This window comes from Mauremys reevesii, linkage group 2, assembly GCF_016161935.1.
Source record: "Mauremys reevesii isolate NIE-2019 linkage group 2, ASM1616193v1, whole genome shotgun sequence".
In the NCBI taxonomy this organism is placed as follows: domain Eukaryota; kingdom Metazoa; phylum Chordata; order Testudines; family Geoemydidae; genus Mauremys; species Mauremys reevesii.
In genome coordinates this window covers 29,668,366-29,692,175 of record NC_052624.1, presented here as the reverse complement: position 1 = coordinate 29,692,175, position 23,810 = coordinate 29,668,366, and the positions used below count along the sequence as shown (strand labels likewise).

The 23,810-nt window shown below is 38.2% G+C and overlaps 1 protein-coding gene across 2 annotated transcripts in view; it reads right to left on the bottom strand.

The window, feature by feature from the left end:
• Positions 1-3,642: 3,642 nt before the first annotated feature.
• KIF5B (kinesin family member 5B) overlaps positions 3,643-23,810 on the bottom strand; it is a 62,206-nt gene continuing 42,038 nt past the window's right edge. For both annotated transcript variants that reach the window (XM_039523885.1, XM_039523886.1), the window contains exons 17-26: positions 18,954-19,071; positions 18,535-18,596; positions 18,337-18,446; positions 17,512-17,613; positions 14,662-14,722; positions 14,496-14,567; positions 14,241-14,345; positions 12,828-13,044; positions 8,970-9,102; positions 3,643-6,477 (exon numbers count right to left, since the gene is read on the bottom strand). In XM_039523885.1, coding sequence (XP_039379819.1) covers positions 6,471-6,477; positions 8,970-9,102; positions 12,828-13,044; positions 14,241-14,345; positions 14,496-14,567; positions 14,662-14,722; positions 17,512-17,613; positions 18,337-18,446; positions 18,535-18,596; positions 18,954-19,071 — 987 coding nt within the window. In that variant the 3' untranslated portion in view covers positions 3,643-6,470. The remainder of the gene's footprint in view (positions 6,478-8,969; positions 9,103-12,827; positions 13,045-14,240; positions 14,346-14,495; positions 14,568-14,661; positions 14,723-17,511; positions 17,614-18,336; positions 18,447-18,534; positions 18,597-18,953; positions 19,072-23,810) is intronic.

Sequence of the window (23,810 nt, the reverse complement as noted above, 5' to 3'; positions counted from 1 at the left end):
ATCCACTGACCCCACAACTGATTTCACAGATTGCTCCAATATGATGTTATCAGCCATGAAATGTATCTCTCTCTAATTCACCCTAAATTTGCATAAACCATATTGAATACATTTTTAGAATATTGGGGGGAGGGGATACATGCACAATTTGGTATTCAGAACAAGATGCCGTGGTACTAACTTTCCATTCAATTTGCAGGAAATAGATGAGAGAGGTGACATCTCAGCTCTGTTACACCCACAGTAGCGCAGATCTAGGATTGCTCAGTTTTTGGATTATGCCACTTTCCTTTTCTTCCTGGAGGCAGTCATCAAGACATCACTTTCTGAATAGCTCAGAAGCAGAAGGCAGTTAGTATGTTTAGCTGTATTGAACTATATAAATATGCAGAGTGTATATAAATATTCTGGTTCAGCTGTGGATCAGTTCAGTGTAGGCTGTTTCTTTTCAAATATACTGGTGCCACATCTTGAAGCTACCATGTAGGTTAAGGGACTTTTAAGGTAAAGTAATTGCTATGCCCCAACCACAGTCTAATTTCTTGCACCATCATTACAACAACCATAACCAGCAACACCTAAGGTCAACAAAACATTGAGTGACTGACATGTCTGCTGCTTCCCCACACTCATTGTTAGAAAGCACATGAAGAAAGGTTAGGCAGGTTGTGCAGAAGGGACAGAGTAATGGGACAGTAGATTGTAGGGATGCTTATTAGCATGTGTGTAGGTTCTTTCATTATTTTTAATGTTTTCTCTGTAACACTATCATCTTAAGAATAAATGTACTTGTTTAGAAAGAGCTGTGTGGTAACTTTAAAACATGGGCAATTGCAACTGTTCATAGCCTTTGAAGCGAAAGCAAAGCACAGACTATGGCTTTTTGGGCTGTCTGACTTGCTGGGGAATTCACAGCGGAGGCAGGGAATTGTGCAGCTTCAGTCACAAGCAATGTTCCCTCTAATTTTTTCCATTCATGTGCGGAATAAATTTTGTTATGTGCACTGAGGTATGTGCGGATGTGTGCCACCAATAGAAACAAAAACCCTAGATATAATATATATTTTAAAAAAGTTACCAGAGGGATAATTATTCCAGCCAGGACAGGTTAGGCATTTTAAAACTCACTACTCAAATAATTAAATTTAAGTGTAAGAGAAATAAAAATTATGAAATGTACAGACCAGTCAAAACACTAAACCAAAACATTTTGAAAGAATAAAGTTACAGAGAATATATGTGCATTGCAGAAAGTACCAAGGAGTAACAACAATAATACAAGTATGTGTTGGGAGGTGAGTGTGAAACAGACTTTGTGTGTGTCTGTCAGTCTTTGCTGGCTGCTGGGGAAGTTTCTGAGACACCATGTGCTGTCTCTTTAAGGCACTCACTGAAGGCTCCCTTGCTCTGTCCTGAGCCCAGTTGTCTCCCCTCCCCGGCTCTGCAGAGATGGGGTACATGGGGAGGTAGAAGAGAGAGAGAGAGTGAGAGAGAGAGAGAGACTGTGTGAGCTGGCTGCTGGGGAAGTCTCAATAACCATGCGCTCAGTCACTCACCGCAGCAGCTGAGTCCTCCTGAGCCAGGCTGTCCTCTCTCTCCTGCTTTGCGGAGATGGGGTACAGGTGCAGGGGGGTGGAGGGGTCATCCTGACATCAGCACCCCCCCCACACACACACACTGCAGAGCGAGCAGAAGAATCCTGGGAGCAGCTGCACTTGAATCTCTCCTGGCACAGTGCAGCTTACAGGGAACACAGGTCACAAGGGAGCATGACATGTCTCCACCTGAGACATGAGGGCTGTGGTGCTAGAAGCCTAAAGAGTAGGTGCTCTTGCTGGATCATGAAGGGGAATATAGGTGTCATTGCCCTGAACTGTGACAATGATGACAAAAGGGTTTAATTGTACTTGGTTTTAGAGAGATTAAATGATCTTTGATCAGTTGGTTGTGCCCAGAACTAATAAGCATGAAAGCAGTTTCATTTGTCTATCTAGTATCCTTTACTTATCTTGCTGTATAATCCATGGCTCTGTTTAAAAAAAAAAAAAAAGTCAGGTAGGTAGGCTTCTGAGAAAATTGTCTTGCTTTCAAAAAGGTCTAGTAAGATTAGACTTGAAGCCTAAAAGTCTCTAGAGAAGGCTAAGACTTTGGTAGCAGCATTTGAAATAAAGTACCTCTCTGTTACCCCAGTTTTCCTGTTCTTTTTATGCAACACTTTGAGTAAAGCTAGAAAGCATTTTTTTAATCTGGAATAATGTGGACAGAGAAAAATGTAACAAACTGAGGTACCTGGATCCAGAGGCTGAATGCTGCTTTGACGTCTTAACTCTAGAGTACTGAAAAATTTAGTGCAAAGTGGCCATCTTTCAGAAGTATCATGATGCTGAAAGGGCAGATTTTCATGTGCATCTTATTTTGCTTCTTCCCTCCATTGCTGCCCAAACAAGCCCCAGATTAAGGCATATGTGCTACATGTCTGCAGAAACTGAGGTTTTATGTGGAGTCGAGAGTACAGATTCAGTCAGCTTTCATTTAAGTTTCTAGCCTCATGATTGTGCAGAAAATGTGACTGGAGCATGACTGGTGTACTGACATCTGCCAGAGTGGGCAGAAAGCCGGAAGCAAGAATTTAGATTTGAATTGCCTCATTCATTTCATTTGGGGTGTTAACTCCAAGACCATCTGCTCTGGTGGAACCTTCTGCCACCTTCACTAGGGATTCTCCTGCAGCAGCTCTCTGGCTCTTGAGGTAGGGGGGACCTTGTTGCTGCATTCGCTGTTGCCATCCCTGTCTAGAAGGGGAAGGCATCCTCTATTGTTGCACGAGAGCACAGCCACAGTATGGGGAGGAGACTGTGCTGTCAGTGTGCCTATGGCCTCAGACTGCTTTACTCTGGCCCTGCTACCCCATTTTTTTGCATTTCTCAAATTGCCCTCTGCTCCTGCTGTGGGGAGGGAGAGAAGCAATGTCAGCACACTTTTCTCTTCTTCACTGTCACTCTAATCTGCCCTCTAGAATAGTTTATGAAATATAATCTAACCCAGGGGATGTAGTGGAAGGTTGGTTATGACTCTCCCACAACCAGGAAATGGTGTATTGAAGTATTTTAAAGGCAAAATAGCAGTTAATATCCATGGATGTGCTTTTATCCAATTTTTAAGGAAAAGGAACTGGCTGCTGTAAGTCAGACTTTACCCAGGTCTGTGTGACCACTATTACTGACCAGCCAAAGTGAAAGGGCTGCACTGAGCGATCAGGGAAGTCTCTACACCTAGAAGTTCCTCACACCTACCACACAGGCCTGTGTATTTAGAATGCCTGTGTATGTTTTCTACATCAAGCACACTGCCCTTCAAATCATTCTGAGAAGTGCTGGGGGGAGGGAGGGGGAAGAGGAGGAGAGAAGAGGAAGATTTTGGCTTTATCCTGATTTCATTCTTAAAAATTAGGAGCAACTATAGGAGTCAGTGAAGATACTGGTGAAAAGGAAATCAAATCCAAGCCCTCTTCTCCATATCAGTTTATTTAGGAACACAGTATATGCTATCACTGCCTCTGTCTTTGTGGTGGGTCAACAAAGCAGAAGCAACTCACAGCATATTTAAAAATCTTGTCATGAATAAGATGCAATCAATCTTGGAAGCTTTTCATAACATGAATTTACTAGAGTGAAAAAAACGCAAACTGTTAAGACTGATGGAACAATCTTTTTCCAACACCTACACCGACAATAACAACACAACAAAGGCTCCAATAAAGTGAAGGAGTATACTGATTGTAACCCACAGCAAAATACATGTTGTCTTGCCAAGTGAAAAGTATTAATATGAAGCTGACTCAATGACACAGTTGCATGGTCCTAATAAAGTTCACTACATTTCAAAGACTTTTTTTTCTCTTTATTTAAACACAGATACATTTACAGCATGCAGGCAAGTTAAAACTAGATGGCGTCTTCCCCAAACCAATTATGTTTTAATGCATCTTCATGTACTGAAATTAAGTCACTGTGTTCCACAGGTAGACTTGTCATCTCATGTCAAATTTAGAGTTACACACAGTAGTGAGTCAGTATTTAAGTTATGCAAATAATTTAGTTGATCACCATGAATAAATATTATTCCTTTATTTAATTCAGTTCCTACTCTAAACCATTTTAAAAAAATATGATCCAGAGGAACATAAAAATAAAAACCACTCAGACTGCAAATTGAAACAGCAATTCATTTAACATTCTATTACAGATTTAATTTACAAAACAGTAACTGTCCTGTCCAGATGACCTACCATAACTGAATCAAAAAGAACAAAATAGCAATTTCTTTGAAAATTGTAAGTTGCAATTCTTGGTAAACGTCATAAAAGCTTAAAATAAAAAAGCTTAGATATAAAAAAGTGATGTACATTTTGAGCTACATGCTAGTTACAGTTTATTTTTACTGCTTATTACACAGCAATGTTCAGCACCAATACCCGTGATACATTACTTACAGGAATGAAACTACCATCTACATGAGAAAAAAAATCCTGCTTCATCTGAGAATATTTCCAAGGAAGCCAGTGTAAAGTAAAATATGCAGAGATTTGAAAATGTGCAGTTAATATTGAGAGAGAATGGACAAGACTGTTTCCATAAGAGGACTCCATTTAAAACCATCTATCATAACTGCTACTTCACTGTCCTCTTTCCTTGATATGCTGCCTTTATCATGCTTCAGAAGAATTTGCACGATTAGGACTCAGAGACAGACACTCCAAAGAGCAAAAATAGGTCTTTAAAGGTTGAAAACTCCAAAACAGTGAGGATTTCTGACTGATGCAAACCAATAGGTTTAAAAATCTACCCTATTACAAAAGTCAAGCTGCAGTAGTTAGCAAGGAAACAGAAAAAAGTAAATTGAATTAAGGTCTAAGATTTGACTATGCTCCATCATAGCACGAATATTTTACTTTGTATAAAAAGTTTTTAAAAGTGATTTACCATTGAGGTCCTTATGGAGCTTTTACGTTTCCACAACAACTGATAAATAGCCAAAAAAGGTCAGGCCACTAATATTAAAGATAACATTAGCTGGTTTGGGAAAAAACAATTATTTGAACTCTTTCATATTGCTAAGTTCCTTCCCTCTCAAAGATCTGGTAACATTTCTATCTTTTGAGAAGGACTGTTCTAAAAATGTAGTGACTAAAACCCTAGGAATAAATTATGCAAATGATGGAATTATAACATTAAAAGCCTGATCCTAACCTCAGTGGGAGTTATGGGTGCTCAAAACTTGAGAATCAGCTCAAAACCCAAAGTTTATTTGTTGTTAGCCAATCCTACACAACTATATTGCAAAGAGAAAAAGAAAAAAAAGTTTGACAAACTACTGTGGAGTAGACATTTAAATATTTCTAGAAGTAAACAGATTACAATACAATTCAGTGTAGCATGGTTTTTACACATCTCTGGGATTTCTGGCTGTATCAGCTATGAAAAATGTTTCTTTGCCTCCATTATTAGTGGATTTTAATTCATTATCCAATGGTTCAATTGACTCTTTCTCAAATTGAAAGTTTAAATTTCATCTCAAGAATTCCAGTATGTATACATTATTGGAAACATAAGAACTGAATTCTAGATTATTCTAGCTCATTTCAGTGTACACTAAATTAGTGAAAAATATCCATTTGTCCAACTCTGGTGATAGTGAACAGACTCATCAGAATGAAGCAGAATGTTTTCATTCCATCAGGATATGCTATGTGTAGAATCAAGAACAGGACAGATGAAATATTCTATTGCCAAAGCTTTTTCCCATGTAAACGTAAGTTTACTCTTGTTACTTTTACAGTATTTAACTAAAAATAACATAACAGGTATTTAATCAGATAACAGTTAAACAGCCTTGTTCAAACTGAAATCTTTAGTTCTGTGGTTTCAAGATTTAAGTGCCTGATGGCAGCTGTCATAAGCACACTTCAGTATTTCCACACTGTACAAATAATATTAGTCCTGGCTACATAGAACATCACTTCAGGAGAACTTCAATGTACAGTGCTGTTCTAACTCAGAGTGGGACTAGTAGTGTTATTTAAAGTGGTAAATATTAAAAAAAAAATTCAACATTGTTCCACATTCCCTAAGACAATAAAATGTACACAAATTAAACTAGGAAATTTAAACTAAGATTTTCTTAACATACATTCAACTTGGCACAGTGCAGACTAAATTTAAGACATGAAAGACAAACTGTAATGGACAGAGCTACACTTGAAGTAACATGTCATTTTTCAAGACGCCAAAATTGCACTCTAGTTTTGTTGGGAAATCAGCAGAATCTGTAGGAGGGGAGAGCGCTGTACAGGCCAGGTATAATTTATACATTTTCAAAAAATAATCCTACAATCCTCAGTGGGAGAGATTATTGTCATGGAATGACACTCTCTGCATGATATCCAATCATCTTCATATTTCATTTACTTTTCAGCAACTATAAAGAAAAAAGACAGTTAAACTGATATGCAAACATATGCCAAAGACATGAAATATAATCAATTATTTACACTAATTAAGAACAAGGTGCTTAGTGCTCCTTTCAACATAATACTCATTTCAACCTTTATCAAACTGATGGTCTGAAGTTTGCTTTATACCTCACAATATCAAAATGAACAACAGGCAAGGTTGTTTTAAATACCTTGATGTCTACAACTTACAGGAAGGTAAGTAGCTTGCAGTAATTATGATCGTTTTATGTAGCAATTCCCTGGAAGGCAGGAAAAAAAGACTTTTCTATAATGTCTTTTCTTTTCTATTGCCAGAAGCTGGGAATGGGTGACAGGGGATGGATCACTTGATAATTACCTGTTCTGTTCATTCCCTCTGGGATACCTGGCATTGGCCACTGTTGGAAGACAGGATACTGGGCTAGATAGACCTTTGGTCTGACCCAGTATGGCCAATCTTTTGTTAACACAAGCACATTATATGCCAATACTTTCTATGATCATTGCTCACGTATCCAGCATCAAGTTGACAGCTACTTAGAACTGATATTTTGGCAGTTTTCAGCACGTAAGATTTTCACAGAGGTGGGTGGTGGTTGGGTGCAGCACCTAATACAGATGCTCTTCAAACTGTATCTTTTCAGCTGTTTTACAAAGAAGAGGGTGTTTGGAATGAGCCATCCTTGCCCACTAGTCATCCCCAAAAGGCTGGGTTGTATGGGTAGTAGACTAATTACTAAGTTTCAAGAGAGAAATATCCATACTAACCCTGGCAGAAATGGTTAAATAATATACCTATATTTCTAATCTCCCACACTCTGTGCCGCACACCAGTTCAGAACAAAATACTATTGTTGGGTGGCTGGAAAGTGGGGAGGTAGAGAGAGAACAGGTGATAAGGTTTTTGACATGATCTGCCGACCGAGGAGCAAATTATGAGTTTTCAATGGTAAAACTGATGTAACTGCTCAAAGAGAGCACAACTCCATTTGCCCATTACAGAGTAAAAAAACATTACTAGTGTAAGTTAAATGTGCAAAGCATAAATACAAGGGACATTACCATGCCTTTGATGGACACATGGACACTTACTACCGATGTCAATGGGTAAAAATTCATTTCTAACTAGCCCAGATGACTATCCCTCTTTTCCTCCCGTCTCCCAGGGGAGTACTGCAATAACCTAATGCAGAAGTCTGTGCTATGAAAATCACAGACAACAAAAATTTAAGTCTTCAAAAGTTATGTCACTTATCTCCCTTAGCTGGCTAATCTGCTATACTTAAGAACTCAGTTTAACAGCTAACAGTCTCCCTGCTTGAACTTCCCAATGCCAACTAGTATACAGCTACAAAGAGTGAAAGTTCTTTTTCAAGTGAGATGCGAGCTCAACAGGCAATGAGAGTAAGAGAAAGTCAATATACAAATTCTATCAGTGGGAGAGAACTATGATCTGAGTATTTATAAAACACACAGTCACCATGGTTTCTAATCACCTGCCAAGGTGCTAATCACCTGCCAGCATCAGTTAGCTGTCTGATACTTCGGAGACCTGGACTTAAAAATCTTGTACTTCACACTCCTATTTCCTGGCTCCTCTCTAATCCCAGAAACAAAAAGCATGACCCCTAAATAGCCTTCAACAACTTTTAAAGCAGTGTAAAGGAAATGTTAGAAAATATGTTAATAGTAACTAGGAAAGAATGTAACTAAGATAAAAGCCAAATTCTGAGTCCTTAAGGAGAGAATTATTACATATATGGGATCTGAGGACCTGCAGGGCTCTAAGTGTGCACTGTGCTTCAATCTAAGATGCAGACAGTTTCAATACAGACAACTAATTGTGCAGCAGATGCTCAGACAGATGGAATACTCAAAATGGGGCCAATGTTTTACAGTGAGCAGAGGGGAGCGACCAACTGCCATGAATCTATTAGTGTGAAAATATGCTTTAAAGCCCCAGATCAACACTGGTACTTAAGTATGTGAAGGGTCCCATTGATTTCAATGAAATACTCATTTGCTGTAATATATACTCATATGCTTTTTCTTTCTTACATCACATACTCATCTCAGTTGCAGAAAATCTGATCACTGAGGCACTTTGTATAGTACTTTAAAAAAGTAACACTGAGAACTCAGCTCAAACAGCAAGAGTTTTTTTAAATCTACATGACGTTTTATGTAGTGCGGTTGTGGCAAATTGATCTTTACATTACAGCTTTTGTATTTTGTTCAATTAGAAGTACGATTCCTAACCCCAGAACTGCCCCTTTACTACACAACTGGACTTTGGTTGTACAAAAGGAGACAACAGTATGGGCTGCATATTTTAGCAAAGCCCTCTAATTGCAAGATATAACCACAGAATATTCAAGTGGTTTGTTCACACAGTTGGATGGATTACAAACACAAACTACGAAATACAGTATCTTAAGGAGACACTAAAAAACAACCCCTATAAAGAGAAACTTACACTTTATCCTGCCGTCCTCCACCTCCACGCAGTGTGACTGGCTGGCTGTTTTGAGTAAATGCACCTCCTCCACGAATTGCACTTGGATGAGTTGGAGAAGCTGCTGGATGCTGGCCAGGACGGATAGGCTTAGCTACACGAAATAAAATATGTCTATCAGAAATCATACATCAAGCAATTTTAATCATTTGACCTTTTATTCTTCAAATTCATTAATATTTTGTTTTATGACTCCTTGAGAAATGCATATTCTTACTATTTGCATCATGCTTTCTAAAATGAGAAAAACATTTTTAAAATCTAGGGAAGTGATGTTTTGGGGATTATAATAATGAGATTGTATCATATGATTGGTTGTATGAAACAGATCAATATTAAATTTATAACCATGCACTCTGCACCTTAAGGCCCAACCAGGCTGATTCTGCCTTATCAAGAAAACAAATTACTGAAATTTCTGCTGTTGATATATGCGTCTTGAGTTATGCAGTTGCAGAAGCCGCGCCCTATCCAAAAGGTGGAGGTGCCAACTTTTTGCTAATGGCTAAGGTGTACCACATCAGGCATTCAGCATTTGCTGTCAGATCCTCCCTTCAAACAGCTGAATCAAAAGATCTGTCAGTGTGATCACCATATATAGCAACTGGGTTCATGGCGGTCATGCATTCTCTTACATCCTGACTAGGTATCTTCTTAGCTGACAGCATCAGGTCGAGAAGTTTTGGAGCCAAGGCTGAAAGCTAGTGGGCTGAAATCTTATCTTGACACACAGGTGCTACTCCCTGACAAAACTGAAGTTATGGCCCACATCAAGCTAAAGATTCTCTTCCTCTTTAGAAATCCCCCAGGGAGAAAATGGGAGATCAGGGACAGGAGCACAGCCATTTCTTTCCAGCAGCTCAGAATGGGAAGGGGCCTTTCCTCCCTCATCCTTCCCCAACTTATAGCAAAAATCATAAAATAGGCCTGGGACATGTCCCACTTCCCTCTTAGGGATCTGAAGTTGGAGCAATTTCTCCTGCCTACCTGACCTCACCTCAGCAGTAGGAAGAGAGGGTACAGCTCTTAAACTGGGATTCTGGAAGCACAAGAAGCTCTGTGCTTGTGTTATAGTTAAAGTTGGAATGCTCAGAGAAATCTGCATGCACAATTTTATAAATTTGTACCTCCTCCCTTCCTGGTCCACCTAGCTTTTGGCCTTTCATAGAAAGCCAATCTCTCCTAATAGGTCAGCCCAGGGCCATTTCCTAGCATATCAGAGGCCTCTCTCTATGCTTTGTGATAAAGGTAGAAAGAGACCCCCAAATCTTCCCCATTCCTTTGTCCTTCTGGTGATCTAAGCGGAAGCAGAAATAAGGGACTAACTACTCTCTGCACAACCAAAACCATTTTAATACAGCAGTTCTCCCCTCTACTTCTGCAGCAAACATCAGACACTTGCTGCACAGTTTATCCTGATCCCATTTCAGAAGCATGGCTTTTTGGGGGGAGATGGGCAAGATGGGAGCAGCTTTTCCAGTCCTGTCTCAGGGCTTCAGTGAAGACTGGATTAAGGTTAGTGGATGAGATGGTGCTCCACTATTGACAAGTGGGGAGCGTTAGCTCACTGTACTGGCCCCACCCCAGCAGCACAAGGAAAATTTTCCAGATTCCTCCTACTTTGAGCAACAAATCTTTAAATCCATTTTCAATAGACTGATGGTTTACTAAAGTACAGATTAGCAAGATTCTACTGTGTTTTCAGGTTTAAATAAGCAAATATTCTTGATGTTGTTTACTCTGCCATTGAAATCTGAGGTTGAAAGTTGTTACTGTACAACACAAGAAAAATGGATAATAACGCTGTTAGACCACCCTCAGGTTAGCTAGATCGGATATCAGAATTGTTTTCAGTGACTTCCCACAGACAATAGACGAATTTGTGTAAAGTGAGCTCCTGTTTAATAACTGGTACTTTGGATCAATGCAAGTTATAAAAGTTGTCTAGTGACTCGTACTTTTTGGATACAGAACTTGCTCTCTGAGCATATACTTCTGCACATCCCGGCCAATTTCCATGAATGCAAGACATCTTAGAGAGATTAACTCTTTTAATCACTTTCTGTTCCCAGCATTAGAATGGCCTTACTGGGTCAGATCAATAGTTCATCTAGCCTAGTACCCTGGCTTTCGACAGTGGCAGATACTGATGCTTCAGAGGGAATGAACAGAACAGGGTGATTATTGAGTGATCCATCCTCTGTCATACACTCACAGCATCTTGCAGTACTTAGGGTACGTCTACACTACCCGCCAGATCGGCAGGTAGTGATTGATTTATCGGGGATCAATTTATTGCGTCTAGTGTAGACATGATAAAATTGATCCCCGATCGCTCTGCCATTGACTCTGGAACTCCACCACGGAGTCGACAGGGGAGCGGCAGCGGTCGATTCGCCGCCATCCTCACAGCCAGGTAAATCGACTTAAGATACGCTGACTTCAGCTACGCGAAGTTGCGTATCTTAGGTCGATTGCCCACTTCCCTCAAGTGTAGACCTAGCCTTAAGGACATCCCTGACCATCTTGGCTAATAGCCATTGATGGACCTATCCCCCACGAACTTAGCTATTCTTTTTTGAACCCAGTTATAGTTTCACAAAAACATCCCTGGGCAATGAATTCCACAGGTCGACAACCTCTTTTTAGGGATAACACCATCTTATTCTTTATGTTGTGTAACAGATCATGGTAGGTGATAGCTGCTCAGGTACTAAGGTAATGGCCACAGCATTAAATCTTTGAGTAAAAAGAATTATATTTTGATTGGCGAGCACCTTCAATATTTCAGTGTGCAGAGAAGTGGCTTTACAGATAATTACTGTGCATAGTAACTTGTACCTATCCTACTGTTTATAAATTAATAAAAGGTATGTTCTATTCCATGTTCTTATACTGTTCTCATCACCACAGTATCCAAGTGCCTTACAGTCTTGCATTAAGAGATTTGAGTAACATTCGTCATATGCGGTTTTATTCTCTTGAGAGAGGAAATTTTGTGAGCGACTGAGTGTTTTGAGATTGGGCTTTTTTTGTTTAAGTACATGTTGCTTTGTACGAATATTAGAGAAGGCAAAGTTGAAGGAATAGACCTTGCATTTGGAATGGAAGGTGATGAGGACTGTTGTGATCCTTACGTTTAAGTTCAAAACACTGAATTACGGAAGTCTTAGACCTTGTGTTTTCTCCTTGGATTTTCCAGTTTTATAAAGAAATGATAGTCAAGTTTTGATGAGATCCTTCTATTCAAATTACTTATCTAAGCAAATCAATTACCAAAAAAGAACTGAGAAAATTGTTTATTGCTTTAGCAAAGGCATTACTAATTTGCTTATGAAATTGAGTACACTTACGTTTCTTGTCCTTCCCTTGTTTTGATAGCCAACTGTTATCTTGCCATCACAAGAGTACAGCAAAGATTTGAAGGGCAAATTATAGAATTTTTTGGTTTATGTTTAAACTTTGTTTTGTTTTTAAAGGAGACAGAACATTCACCTGGGTAGTTAGCGTTCCATGCAGGTGAGGTTTTATATGGTGTGAAAGCCCAACCAACGAAGAAACAAATCAGGTCAAAGCAGCAATGACATACAAAGATTTGCATGTATTGTACAATGAAATTAACTATAGCAGTTTTTGTACTAAGTGACAAATCCTGCCTTTTTTCACATGTGCCACTCTCGCTGACATTACTAGGAGCTGCAGGCATGTATGCAGGACAGAATTTGGCCTTAAGTTTTATTGTTTTATATATATATATAAATAAATAAAAGGAAAGTTAAGCAAAACATGTTTGGAAACTGCAGTATCTTCTTTACTAACCAATCTGTGCAGAGTGTCCTCTTCGGGCCATATTCTTGGATCTCACGGCTTCCTTAATACGGTCTACCTCTTGCTGATATCGTTTGCGATCACGAGATGCATTCTCTTTGGCTTCCCTAAGTGCAGACTCCAAAGCTTTAACTCTCTCAGCTGTAGCTCTAAGTCGTTTCTCAAGTTTAGGAAGCTCACAGCGAAGATCTGCATTATCACGTACCAGCTGAGGATAAGCAAAATATCTTTAATTTTTCTCTGAAAAACTAATAATTAAACTGTAGCAAGATGAAAGTAACCATAATAGATGGGACAATTCTTACTTTGTTGAAAGTTTAAACTGAATAAACTACTGTATATATTCGATCATAAGCCAGTTAGTTTATAAGCCAACCCCCAAAGATGGATAAGTAAAAATGGAAAAATTTTATGACCAGTTCATAAGCCGACCCTATAATTCAGGGGTCAGCAAACTTTGACTCCCAGGCCATCAGGATAAGCCAGTGAGGGGCCGAGATGGTTTGTTTACCTTGAGCGTCACCAGGACAGCAACTGGTGGGGAAATTTTTTTGGGGGGGATGCTGGGGGTCAGGGGAGTAACCCCTGTGAGCACCCCCCACATGACCCCACCCCTAGCCTGGGACCCCCACACTCTCCCCATCCCATCCCTTCCCACCTGGAAAGGGCCAGGAGAGGATGTCTCTGGCCTGGCTGGAGCTGCTCCGGCAGGCTGGGCAGCACAGCCGCAGCCTGCTCCAGGTGGTGTGGCCACAGCATGTTCCAGTGGGCTGGGCCGGGCGGCATGGCTCTGGGGGGCGGGGCCAAGTGGCACGGCTGCAGCCTGCCAGCCCCGGAGCTGCAGCTGCTTTGGAAACTGGGGGAGAGCACAGTGGCCAGAAGCAGAGAGACTCTGGCCCCGCCTCTTCCCTTCTGGCTCTGCTGGCTGGGCTGCCTCTCCTGGCTCCCTCTGTTGGGGGAAGGGGCTGTGTCCTACCTCTCCCTCACTATACCCGCTCATAAGCCGACCGCCTTCTCTGGTGCGTCCCTTTTTTACTAAAAAAATTCAGCTTATGAACAAGAATATATGGTAATTAAAATAATAGATATGAGCCGTAAAATTTCCTTTTAAGTATTAAGAGTCAATAGAACTACACCACTTATATAAATATAGACAGACAACACACACCACCATTTAAGTCTAAATTACTGTAAAAAACCTTCATAGGAATAGATTAGTCTATTTATTTAATATTAAAAATTGAAGTTAAAATTTGAGACAAGCAAGCATCTCTTGAGTGTATGAACAACTACTCCAGGATACAAATATGTACACATGCATTATACCTTTAAAATACATCTTGAACAAGGAACAGTTTTTGAAGTTCTGAAGTTAAATTCATTTAGTCTTAAGTTTTACTTTACCTGTTTGTGGACTTTTGTGAGCTGTTCAAGATTATTCTCAAGAAAGGAAATTTTCTGTTTTTGCGCAGCACTGCCTCCCGTATCATCTGAGTCAATTTCTGCACTCTATGGTATTAACAGAAAATAGTGATATATGGGTGTTCAGATTTCTAATAAAACCAGAACCAAAGGAACTACATTACATTAAATTAGTCAGGCTCACTTCCTTCCTTCCACATTTAAATAGAGACAAGTTTTGCTATCATATCATGTTACCTTTTTAACTCTGGTAGCCAGATCTTGAACAAACAGCTTCCGAAGGTTGTGTAGCGTTTGAAGTTCTTTTGCCTAAAATAACAAATAAGCATTTTACAGCTTAGAATTCTTAGCATGAACAAAAGTTACAAGTATTTATTTTAAGTACACATTGTAATTAACTTACCACAGTCTCTTCCAAACCCTTCAAATCTTGTCTTGCTTGTTCTCGTCTGTCTTGCATAACCCTAACCATAAAAGAGAATATATACACACTAGTACAGCTAAACATTTATATTTGTGTAAAATACAAAAACTTATAAATCCTACTTTATGTTCCGAATAGAAAGGAGATTAACTCCTTAATTATGTAAAGTGCAAAACCACCTTACAATCAGTCACAAATGGCAGAGCATTCAAGAGCCCAAGACTAGAAGAGCAGGGATATTGTGAGAAAATGTGTATACAATTAGCGTTAAAAGGGATTTCAATAAGTCAGTTCAGACAGCTGAGTTATAGAACACCCTAAAACAGCCATATTCACATTCCAGAGATTGAAAACTTCTGATTATAGGTCCAGAGCCATTGCCTGGAAAGATCATCTGCTCCTACCAGTATTTCTAGCATTGACTAGTCAAGGAGATTATCGATAGTATGTGGGGGTGGGCTGGGGGAGTTATTCAATTTGAAAAAACTTTTCATGTTGTTATATTGATTTCTTCCTTTATGTATGAGCAGTTCAGATTTCCAATTTCCAAAAGATACAACAGCCTAATGACACCAATCACATTATAGGGTCTCTCTCGACATCCTATTTAAGATTCCTTCCTGGGAAATAAGCATCAACTTTATTGTTAAGGCCTCTGGTTTCAGCTTCTTTCAAATTATGAGGCAACTGGAGAGATCAGGCAGTATACTGGGGAAAGGACCCAGGAACTTTATGATGATCAAAAACATAGTGAAGGGTGAAAAGTAGAGAACTAGTGTTGGGTTTACGGAGAAAGGCAACGGAACTTTGCAAGTTTTTTTTCCTGTCTTTAGAACAACAATTTCCTTCCACCCAGTATCACCAAAAGTCTGAAGTCTAAATTGATTAGGCTATTCTATCACTTCTAATGTTGCAACAGGAAATGCTCATGAGCTCCAGCTGCATTTTAGATCTCATCTGGAAGAAGTCACAGCAAATTTATAAATATGTTTTTGAGTTTGAGACTAAAGAGGTTTTACACTGTTAGTATTCAGCATTGTTTTTGGTTTGAAAAAGCCATGCACATTTATGGTACTGTACAAAGTTAAAAATGAAATACCTTGGCCTACACTTCAAAATCATTTAATTGTGATAATCTTAACTTCATGCCATCCAAACTTCAATTATAATATGATTCCATTATGCATAATATATGAGGAACCACTAGATTAAAGCGATTAATGCTTGATATAATTTGGTTTGGAGGTGCGGACATAAAGCAAAGAGTTAGAATGAAGTGACTTTATGGGCCAAAAAATTTTAACCTACCAGGATACAAAACAAAGCTGCATTTTCCACTGGTGTAAGTGCATTTGTTTAAAAATCTTTGACTACTGATAATATTAGACCTTAGACGTGCTTTGGCTGCCATCACTCTAAAAGGGATTTTGTTTTGCTACTGATCATTGACTGACCAGCAGCTCCCAGACCAATGTAACCAAGTTCATGACTGATTTTCACGTTTTAGGTATGCAACATTAAACATCTCCTACAAGTTTTCAGGCATGAATACAAATTTCAGGTTTTGTCTTTACGGAAAACTAGAATACGACAGGGCAAAATATGACACCAGTAAATGTAAATTACATAGTTCAATAAGGCAGTCAATAAAACAATGCATTCAGCTCTCTGGTAATCCTTCCAAATACATGCTCGCCAATTTTCTGTAAACTAGAGTATGTTTTGTGTCCCAATCCCCACATAAATCAATAAATTTTTGGACAAAGTCCTTAAAAAGATATCCATGAGAGCTCCTCTGGCTAGAGGCATTTAGAGAAATTTCTTTTTACATTTTTACATCCAATTTTAAGCAATCATAACCAATTCCCTTAAACGGTTTATTTAGGTTCCTGAAGAAGTCTATCGGCAATTCAATCTTGCATGCACTGGGCAAACCACTACCCATTTTAAATTTGGCATGTGGGTAATCCAAAATGGTTCTCCCATAAAGAAATGGCATTACAGCCAACTAAATGGTAGCATGTTTAATTTTTTATTTATTTATTTGGGGGGGGGGGTGCCTCAGAATCAGGTCACACTTTCAGACTTTGATTTTTAAAAAGGGGAGGGAGAGAACGGTGAGATGAGAGGAAGAAAAACTATTAAAGATGAGTGAACAATCCTATAAATAGTAGCCCGTTTCCGCTTCAGAACAGTAATGGAATTCTTAAATCACAATAAAATCTCAAGTAACTGTGGCTGCCATGGACTATTCTGAAGTGAAGTGGCACGAAACTAATATAACATTCTAATACTGGAGGAATTAACATGACTATGGATAGTGTGGCTGAGCAGTTCTGGAGGCTTTAAATAATATGTAAGGTTAAATTCTGTCAGATATTTTTTAGTAAAAAAAATTCATGGAAGCCCACAACCTTGGGAGGCAGAGAGGGACAAACAGAGAGCTGCTGGGGCTTACAGGGGCTGACCGCTGCTGCTCACCCAACCAAAGCTACTGCTCTGGTGTCTCCCCACCAGGCAGTTGTTCCACCAGCCCCGGGGTTGGATGGTGGCCAGCTGTTCCGTCGACCCCCGGGTGACCACCAGTCAGCTGTTCCAGCAGCCGTTGTTCCAGCAGCCTGGTTCTGACAGCTGCTCCCACCCTGCCTCAGTAGTAGTCCCAGAGGTCCCCAGAAAGCCACAGAACTCGTGATCTCTACTAAGGATACGATTCTGTCACAATGTGTTAAGTAATGAACATCTCTCCCACACCACTTCAGCTCACCAGTATTTACAATTTTAAGGTCCCCAGGCACACATTTTCTTGCCTGAAGTATGATTATTACTTACGTAAGTTCATGCAGTTTTCTGCTTTTCTCCTGATCTGTAGCTCTCAGTTTCTCATGCTCAACTCTAAGACGTTCTTGCTCAAGCATCATCTTCTGGTTTTGGCTGGATACAGAAAGTTAGGATTAATATACAAATATAGAGAAACATGATGATACTCCAACAATGCTCCAAGTCTTCATCATTATATGCCGTTCTTAACAAAACTAAGCTGAGACAGGATGTGCTCTGCTCCCTTTATTAAAGGATTAAATTTATAATGCAGTCTGAACATTAATCAGAAATCTTAGCAACTAACTAACTCTTATGAAGGTCTGATTATCTGATAAATGATCAACAAATGAAATTATCATCTGCCAGATGAATGAAATCTTTATCAAAGCATCATGCTCACATTAAACATGTTTACAATGTTGGAAAGGTTTTTTCACTATACTAATAGATGCCTAGTATATTATCTTTATTTTATCCACACTAAAGCTAGGATTTCCAAATGCTAAATGTCATTGTTTTTTCATTACTCATCACTTGTAGAAACCCTGAAACTCAGCACCAACAAACCAGTGTAAAAAAAAGGGATGACATTCTTTGCTTTGTTTTGAGCACAGTACCTCAGATGACAGCAAAGAGTTATCCTACTCACTACTATGAAGAATGCTTGAAGACTTAACCAAAGAAACTAATTAAATCAGAATAATCAAATATTACCCAGAAATTAATATCCTAAGGAATTCAGTAATCTGCTAGGTATATGGTTAAAGTAATTACCTCAGTAGTCTAAAAATTTAAGTAAAAATCAATAAAATATTTTAACAGCACAACTCTTACTCTTGGAGTTCAGTAATAAGCTTCTCCTTTGCATCAACCTCATCTCTTAGGCTACTAAGTTGCTTTTGATGTGTCTCACGGTGGCTCTGAATCTGCTGCTCAACAGCTTGCTATAGAAAAAAAGAATATTTGTTTTACTATTTAATATATGAAGTTTTATATAAAACTATTAAGCAACAGCAAAATACATTAACTTGCCTTGACTTCATTTGCAGTTTCGACCTTATTTAAGTGCTCCTTCTCCATTTCATGGACTTTTTCTAATGAGAAAATAGTTTTCAGTTACAGAGCCTAGTCAATCATAGGAACAACTGTCAGATTTATACTTACACCCCTTCATTTTAAACCTTGAATTAGTTTTTCATATGCAGACAGATTAAGGTGCAGTCTTATATCTGTATCTTAACCCCATTCTGAATAGTTCTTTCAGACAAGTGTGTCCAAATACATTATCTCTAACTACTTTACTTTGTAATGTAGATGTTTTAGAACACACTATATAGCACTAGACTGCTATCTTAATAGGATAAACACTAACCACATATCTTCTCTGATGCCAGTTATGCATACTGCATAGCCACATTAATGGTTACATAAATATAAAGAATAATTCAGACCCTGTGCCCGAAGCTGGACTAGTTCTTCATTAAGGGAATCCACAGATTCTTCCAGTTGTCTCCTTTTCTGTTCCACATTCTGAAGATACTCTGTCAGTGACTTGATCTTGGCTTCATGCTTTCAGAATGAAAACAACATTAATTTACATTTAAACTAGGCATATGAAAATGAAATTCCATGCAAGACTTAAAATATTAAAAACTTTAAAAGGCAAAAATAACTAATATGAAAACCAAATGCATACAAATATTCTCTTTTTCTAGAAAAAGGAAGGCTTAATCCAATTCAGGATCAAGATCCTCACAGTATGCCTTGTACACGCTATCATAATACTTCAAAAACCTCTGCTCACAGGTAAATACATTGATAGAATGAGAGAAATAAAAATCTATAGCTTGCCTCTTTGTACATCAGGGGGATAAAAAATAGATTTTTTTAAAACAAAAATTATTTTTTTAAATTAATATTTTATTATTTACATAATAAGTTTCATTTTTAAAATAAACCTGTTTACAATGAAATCTGAATTTAATGCAAGATTTGTTAAAGCCTAAAATTATAATCTCTTAAAATATTAAAACAAAAAAATATGCTGAATCCATGAGTCTATCAAAAACTGAGTTAAAGGCTGCTTTTCTCTATAAAGAAAGTCAGGGGGAAAATATCTAGCTTTTGAGGTCAAACTTTATAAATATGGCATAATACATCGTATACTGTTTAAGGGTTTGATCCTTTGGGGGACCCAGGGTCTGTGCTACTTGGTGCAAGAGACTGGCAAAATCATCATAGGCCCTGGAATCTGGCCTCCGACTCAGGAGACATCATCATGCATCTCATTAGGATCATCCACTCCTGTTTTATAGCTTCTCTCCAAGTGATCTCAAATAATAAATATTTAAGATTCCACCTACCATTGAAACTTACTCTCCAGCTCATGGACAAACACTGATCTGCCTAGTAACTACCAGCCCTTGCTTCCTGATGGTTCTGGACACTTCAAGTAAATGACTTGTGGGATATGTACAAAGAGAGTTACAAACAGAAATCCATTCATTTCTTAATTGCCTCCCTCTGTCTCCAAACAAATAAAATACTGCAATGCAAAAGGCATGTGGGTTACACAAGCAACAATCCTGGATTGTTATTAGTCCTTGTTTTTCTGGGGGCAGTGATGGCAGAGTTATATAATAAGGGAGAAGTAGTGTACATAACCCAAAGGGAGCAACACTGGTGTCAAAGCAGGACACTGTGTGAAGGGATGACATTCATTTGAGTGCAGCCTCTAGTGTTGATTTCAACACCTGGAAACTGGAGGAAAAAACTGCCATGGCTGCATGTCATAGTCCCTATTTGGGAGTATTTTCAAGAAAATACTGTACCCCAGAGTAAAAAAAGGAATGTGCGCCAAATGTAAACAGTGCAACAAAGATGTAAGATCTAGTCAGAATGAAACATTATGAAAAATTCTCCTCAGAATGCAATGACTTTGAAGATGATGATGTGGACATGTTTGAAACAATTTGGATCAACTGATTGGTCAACTTATTTTTGCACCATTCTTAAGCACTGCGTAGCATGTTTTACTGTGCTAGAGAATAATAAATTTGACAGTAATCTAAGTTGAGTTTTGGATGGCTTGATTACTTATGAATTTCAAAATGTGTGTTCAAACTATAGTTGGTATGTTAGTTTGCTGTGGGAATAGTTATCAATTACATATTAATGTAACTGCTGAACTTCTGAGACTATTTTTTATTGCTAACATGATCAAACATCCTAGGTGCAGATTTCCTGTTTAACAGTAAAGTTTTATTAGGCATTCATGAATTTTAACATTTTAAATTTTTTCCCCCAAGCTGTTTAAATCTTTATTTCTAATAACATACCAAATAGATTTAAATACTTATGATTTATTAATTATTTCCCTATAAAGTTGAATTTACAATAAGTTATACTATTTAAACAGTGGTACAAACAGCTGCAGTTGGATGAATCAATTTACAAATCTCACTGCACTGTTAAAGCAGTTCACTGAGTAATACTCAGCGTGAGTGGGACTTTTTTTATTTTTTTTTAAACCATTTTGTTTTAGGGTCCAGCTTAGACATAAAGAGTTGTGAACATCCATCTGCAATGTCTACAGCTTCAGAGTCATCTGCTGGTATCACCAGCAGTGCTGCAACTAATAGACACCAGATAGTAAATCACCTGCTTAAAAAAGGAAAAAAGAGATGGGGAGGGGGCTTTCTTCGTCATACAGTAAAATCATGGAAGAATTTATAATCTGGATCAGCAAATTCCAGTAAGACTCCATAGATGAAAAGGATGCATGGTTTATTCGTGCATCAAGTTCGCTCCTTTTGTCTTGTTAAGAACAAACATTTTATTGACATGGTACAATCAATATGGCTAGGCTATACTCAACTCAGCAGAGCAGACACTGCTGGATACAGTGTATGAGAAGGAAAATGAACAGTGTGAAAAAAACATTGACAGAAATTTTGTATTGCAGTCTTGATGGTTTAGCCATGCACACACTGATCCAGTAATATGTACTGGATCACAACTGTGTAACACAAGATGTGGTTGTCTATCTTACCAAAACAATTGGAGCAAATCAGTAAATGCTCATATCTCAGAATACTTAAACAATAAAAGCTGTAACAAACTGGACAAAAATTCGTGTCAAATGCATAACTTTGTCAGAGGCAATGCTGTAAATGTAGCAAAGATGAGAAGAAACCTAGAAGATAATGAAGTGAACCTGAAACTTATAACCTGGGGGCCATGCTCATCTGATGCATCTTTTAGCCAAAGATGCAAATACAACTGCAGGACTAAAGGAAAAAGTTGAAATAGCAAAATACTTCCGTAACAAACACTTTGCTTCAGCTTCACTGAAGAGAGTGGGACGATCCAAACTAATTCTCCTCCAAGATGTATGATGGAATTCAGTGGATGACTGTTTTGTGCTATTTATTAAGAACTGGCCTATTCTGATGACAATTTGTGAGGAAAACTGTGACAGAACAAATTAAACTATCTAAGCCAAAGTATGGATTTAACAAACATGAAGATAAGCTGAAACTGAATACTCTGAAATATATTTCCATGGCTTTGGACAAACTGCAGAAAGACTTCTGCTGTATTGCTGATGCTGTTGAAATTTGGAAGTGTACTTCAAGAGACGCTGACGAAAGAAATGCCCAATAACAAAGCTAAATTGCAGGAAGTAAGGAAATGGATGGATCAAGCACTTACTACATCTCATTTTCTTGTCAATATTCTCAACCCAAAGTACCATGGTAGATACCTAAGTGCTGGAGAAGATGCTGCTGTAACATGGGCACCAATCAATCATGGCAAACCTATTAAATTTCAGGAGTGGAGGTGAACCACTCAAACAGTACATGTTTGCTGATGATGTTTTAAAGAAAGTCATACCAATGAACTGATGGAAATCTGTAGAACCATACATTGTTGAAATGCTATCCCAGCTTTTGACAGCACTAGCTGCTTCTGCAGGCACAGAAGGAATATTTTCTTCATTTAGACTAATTCAAAGTTGACAAATTGATTGGGAGTTAAAAAAGCAGTCTATGACTAAAAACGAGGAAGGAGGGGATGATATTTACTGTTTTAAAAGTCTGTAGGACAACCTATGTAACTTAGGAGACTGCTGTCTCATTTTCAAGAGACTTGGATCAGTAGGAACTTCAGCTCCATTCACTTTTACTAAGGCATATTTGAAAAAATTTCCCCAGCAGACCTGAAACAATCAGTTTAATTCACTATTGTTAATACTTCTGTTTCTTTAATAAATCACTTAGTTGTAAATGTGAAACATGTTTTGATAAGTTTATGTATCCAAAACATTTAAGGTTATTTTGTTTAATAAAAATAAATGTTATATGTGGTTGTGTGTGTTTGTTTAAATACCAGTTACCATCCTAATGCAGCTTGACACACATCATAAGCAAAGAGTTAATTATCTAGTAAATTAATATTTCATTCACCATTTTCTAACATACTTAAAATGTATAATTAAGAAGAATCTGAAAATATTAAGCTATATAGTTGCTTAAATAAATGTATATAGTTATAGTGTAGCTTCCTAGGTGTCAAAAAGATGTACCAAATCTAGTGTGGAGGCTCTATTTAGTTGTAAATCAACATGTTTTAATGGTTAGATCAACCAATGAGAATGCACCTTTCTTTAGAAAATAACTGAAGTATAAATGGAAAAGTTGATTCAAAATTATGATTTAAAATTGCCCTGATTTAAATCAATCCACCCTGTTTATCTATCCAGAAATGGAAAGTTGCTTGCCCTATAAGATGGAGATAAAGTCATACCAGTCACACAGAGAAAAGAATTAGGGGAACAGCCAGACTACTACATATGGACAGCTAATTTGAAAATTTTGAAAAGGCGAGGGGAAAAAAATAAAAAAAAAAAAAAAAAGCAGTTCTACTGTGATAACTTCCTCATACTGTGTCTACACCCTGATGCCTCGCCTCCCCTTCCTCCTTTCAATTGGTGTTTAAGCTGGCTGTCTCCTCAGAGCACTTCAGAAAAAGTGACTGCTTTTGCAAGCTTTGAGAAATTGTTATTTGTATGCAACACTACTCCAACAGCAAAAAGAAAGTCAACAAGTCACAAAAGTTAAGATTAACCCAGTATAAGAATGTTGTTTCAGTGTTAAATTATGGAAATGGAGATTTAAGTCTAGGGACCTATATTGGGGTTTTAAGACATCTGAAACCACTCAACTATGCTCTTATGCTTCACAGGAAGCATTAAGTCCCCTTGGTGTCCATAGTTCTCAGTGCACTTTGTATCAGGAATGATAAGA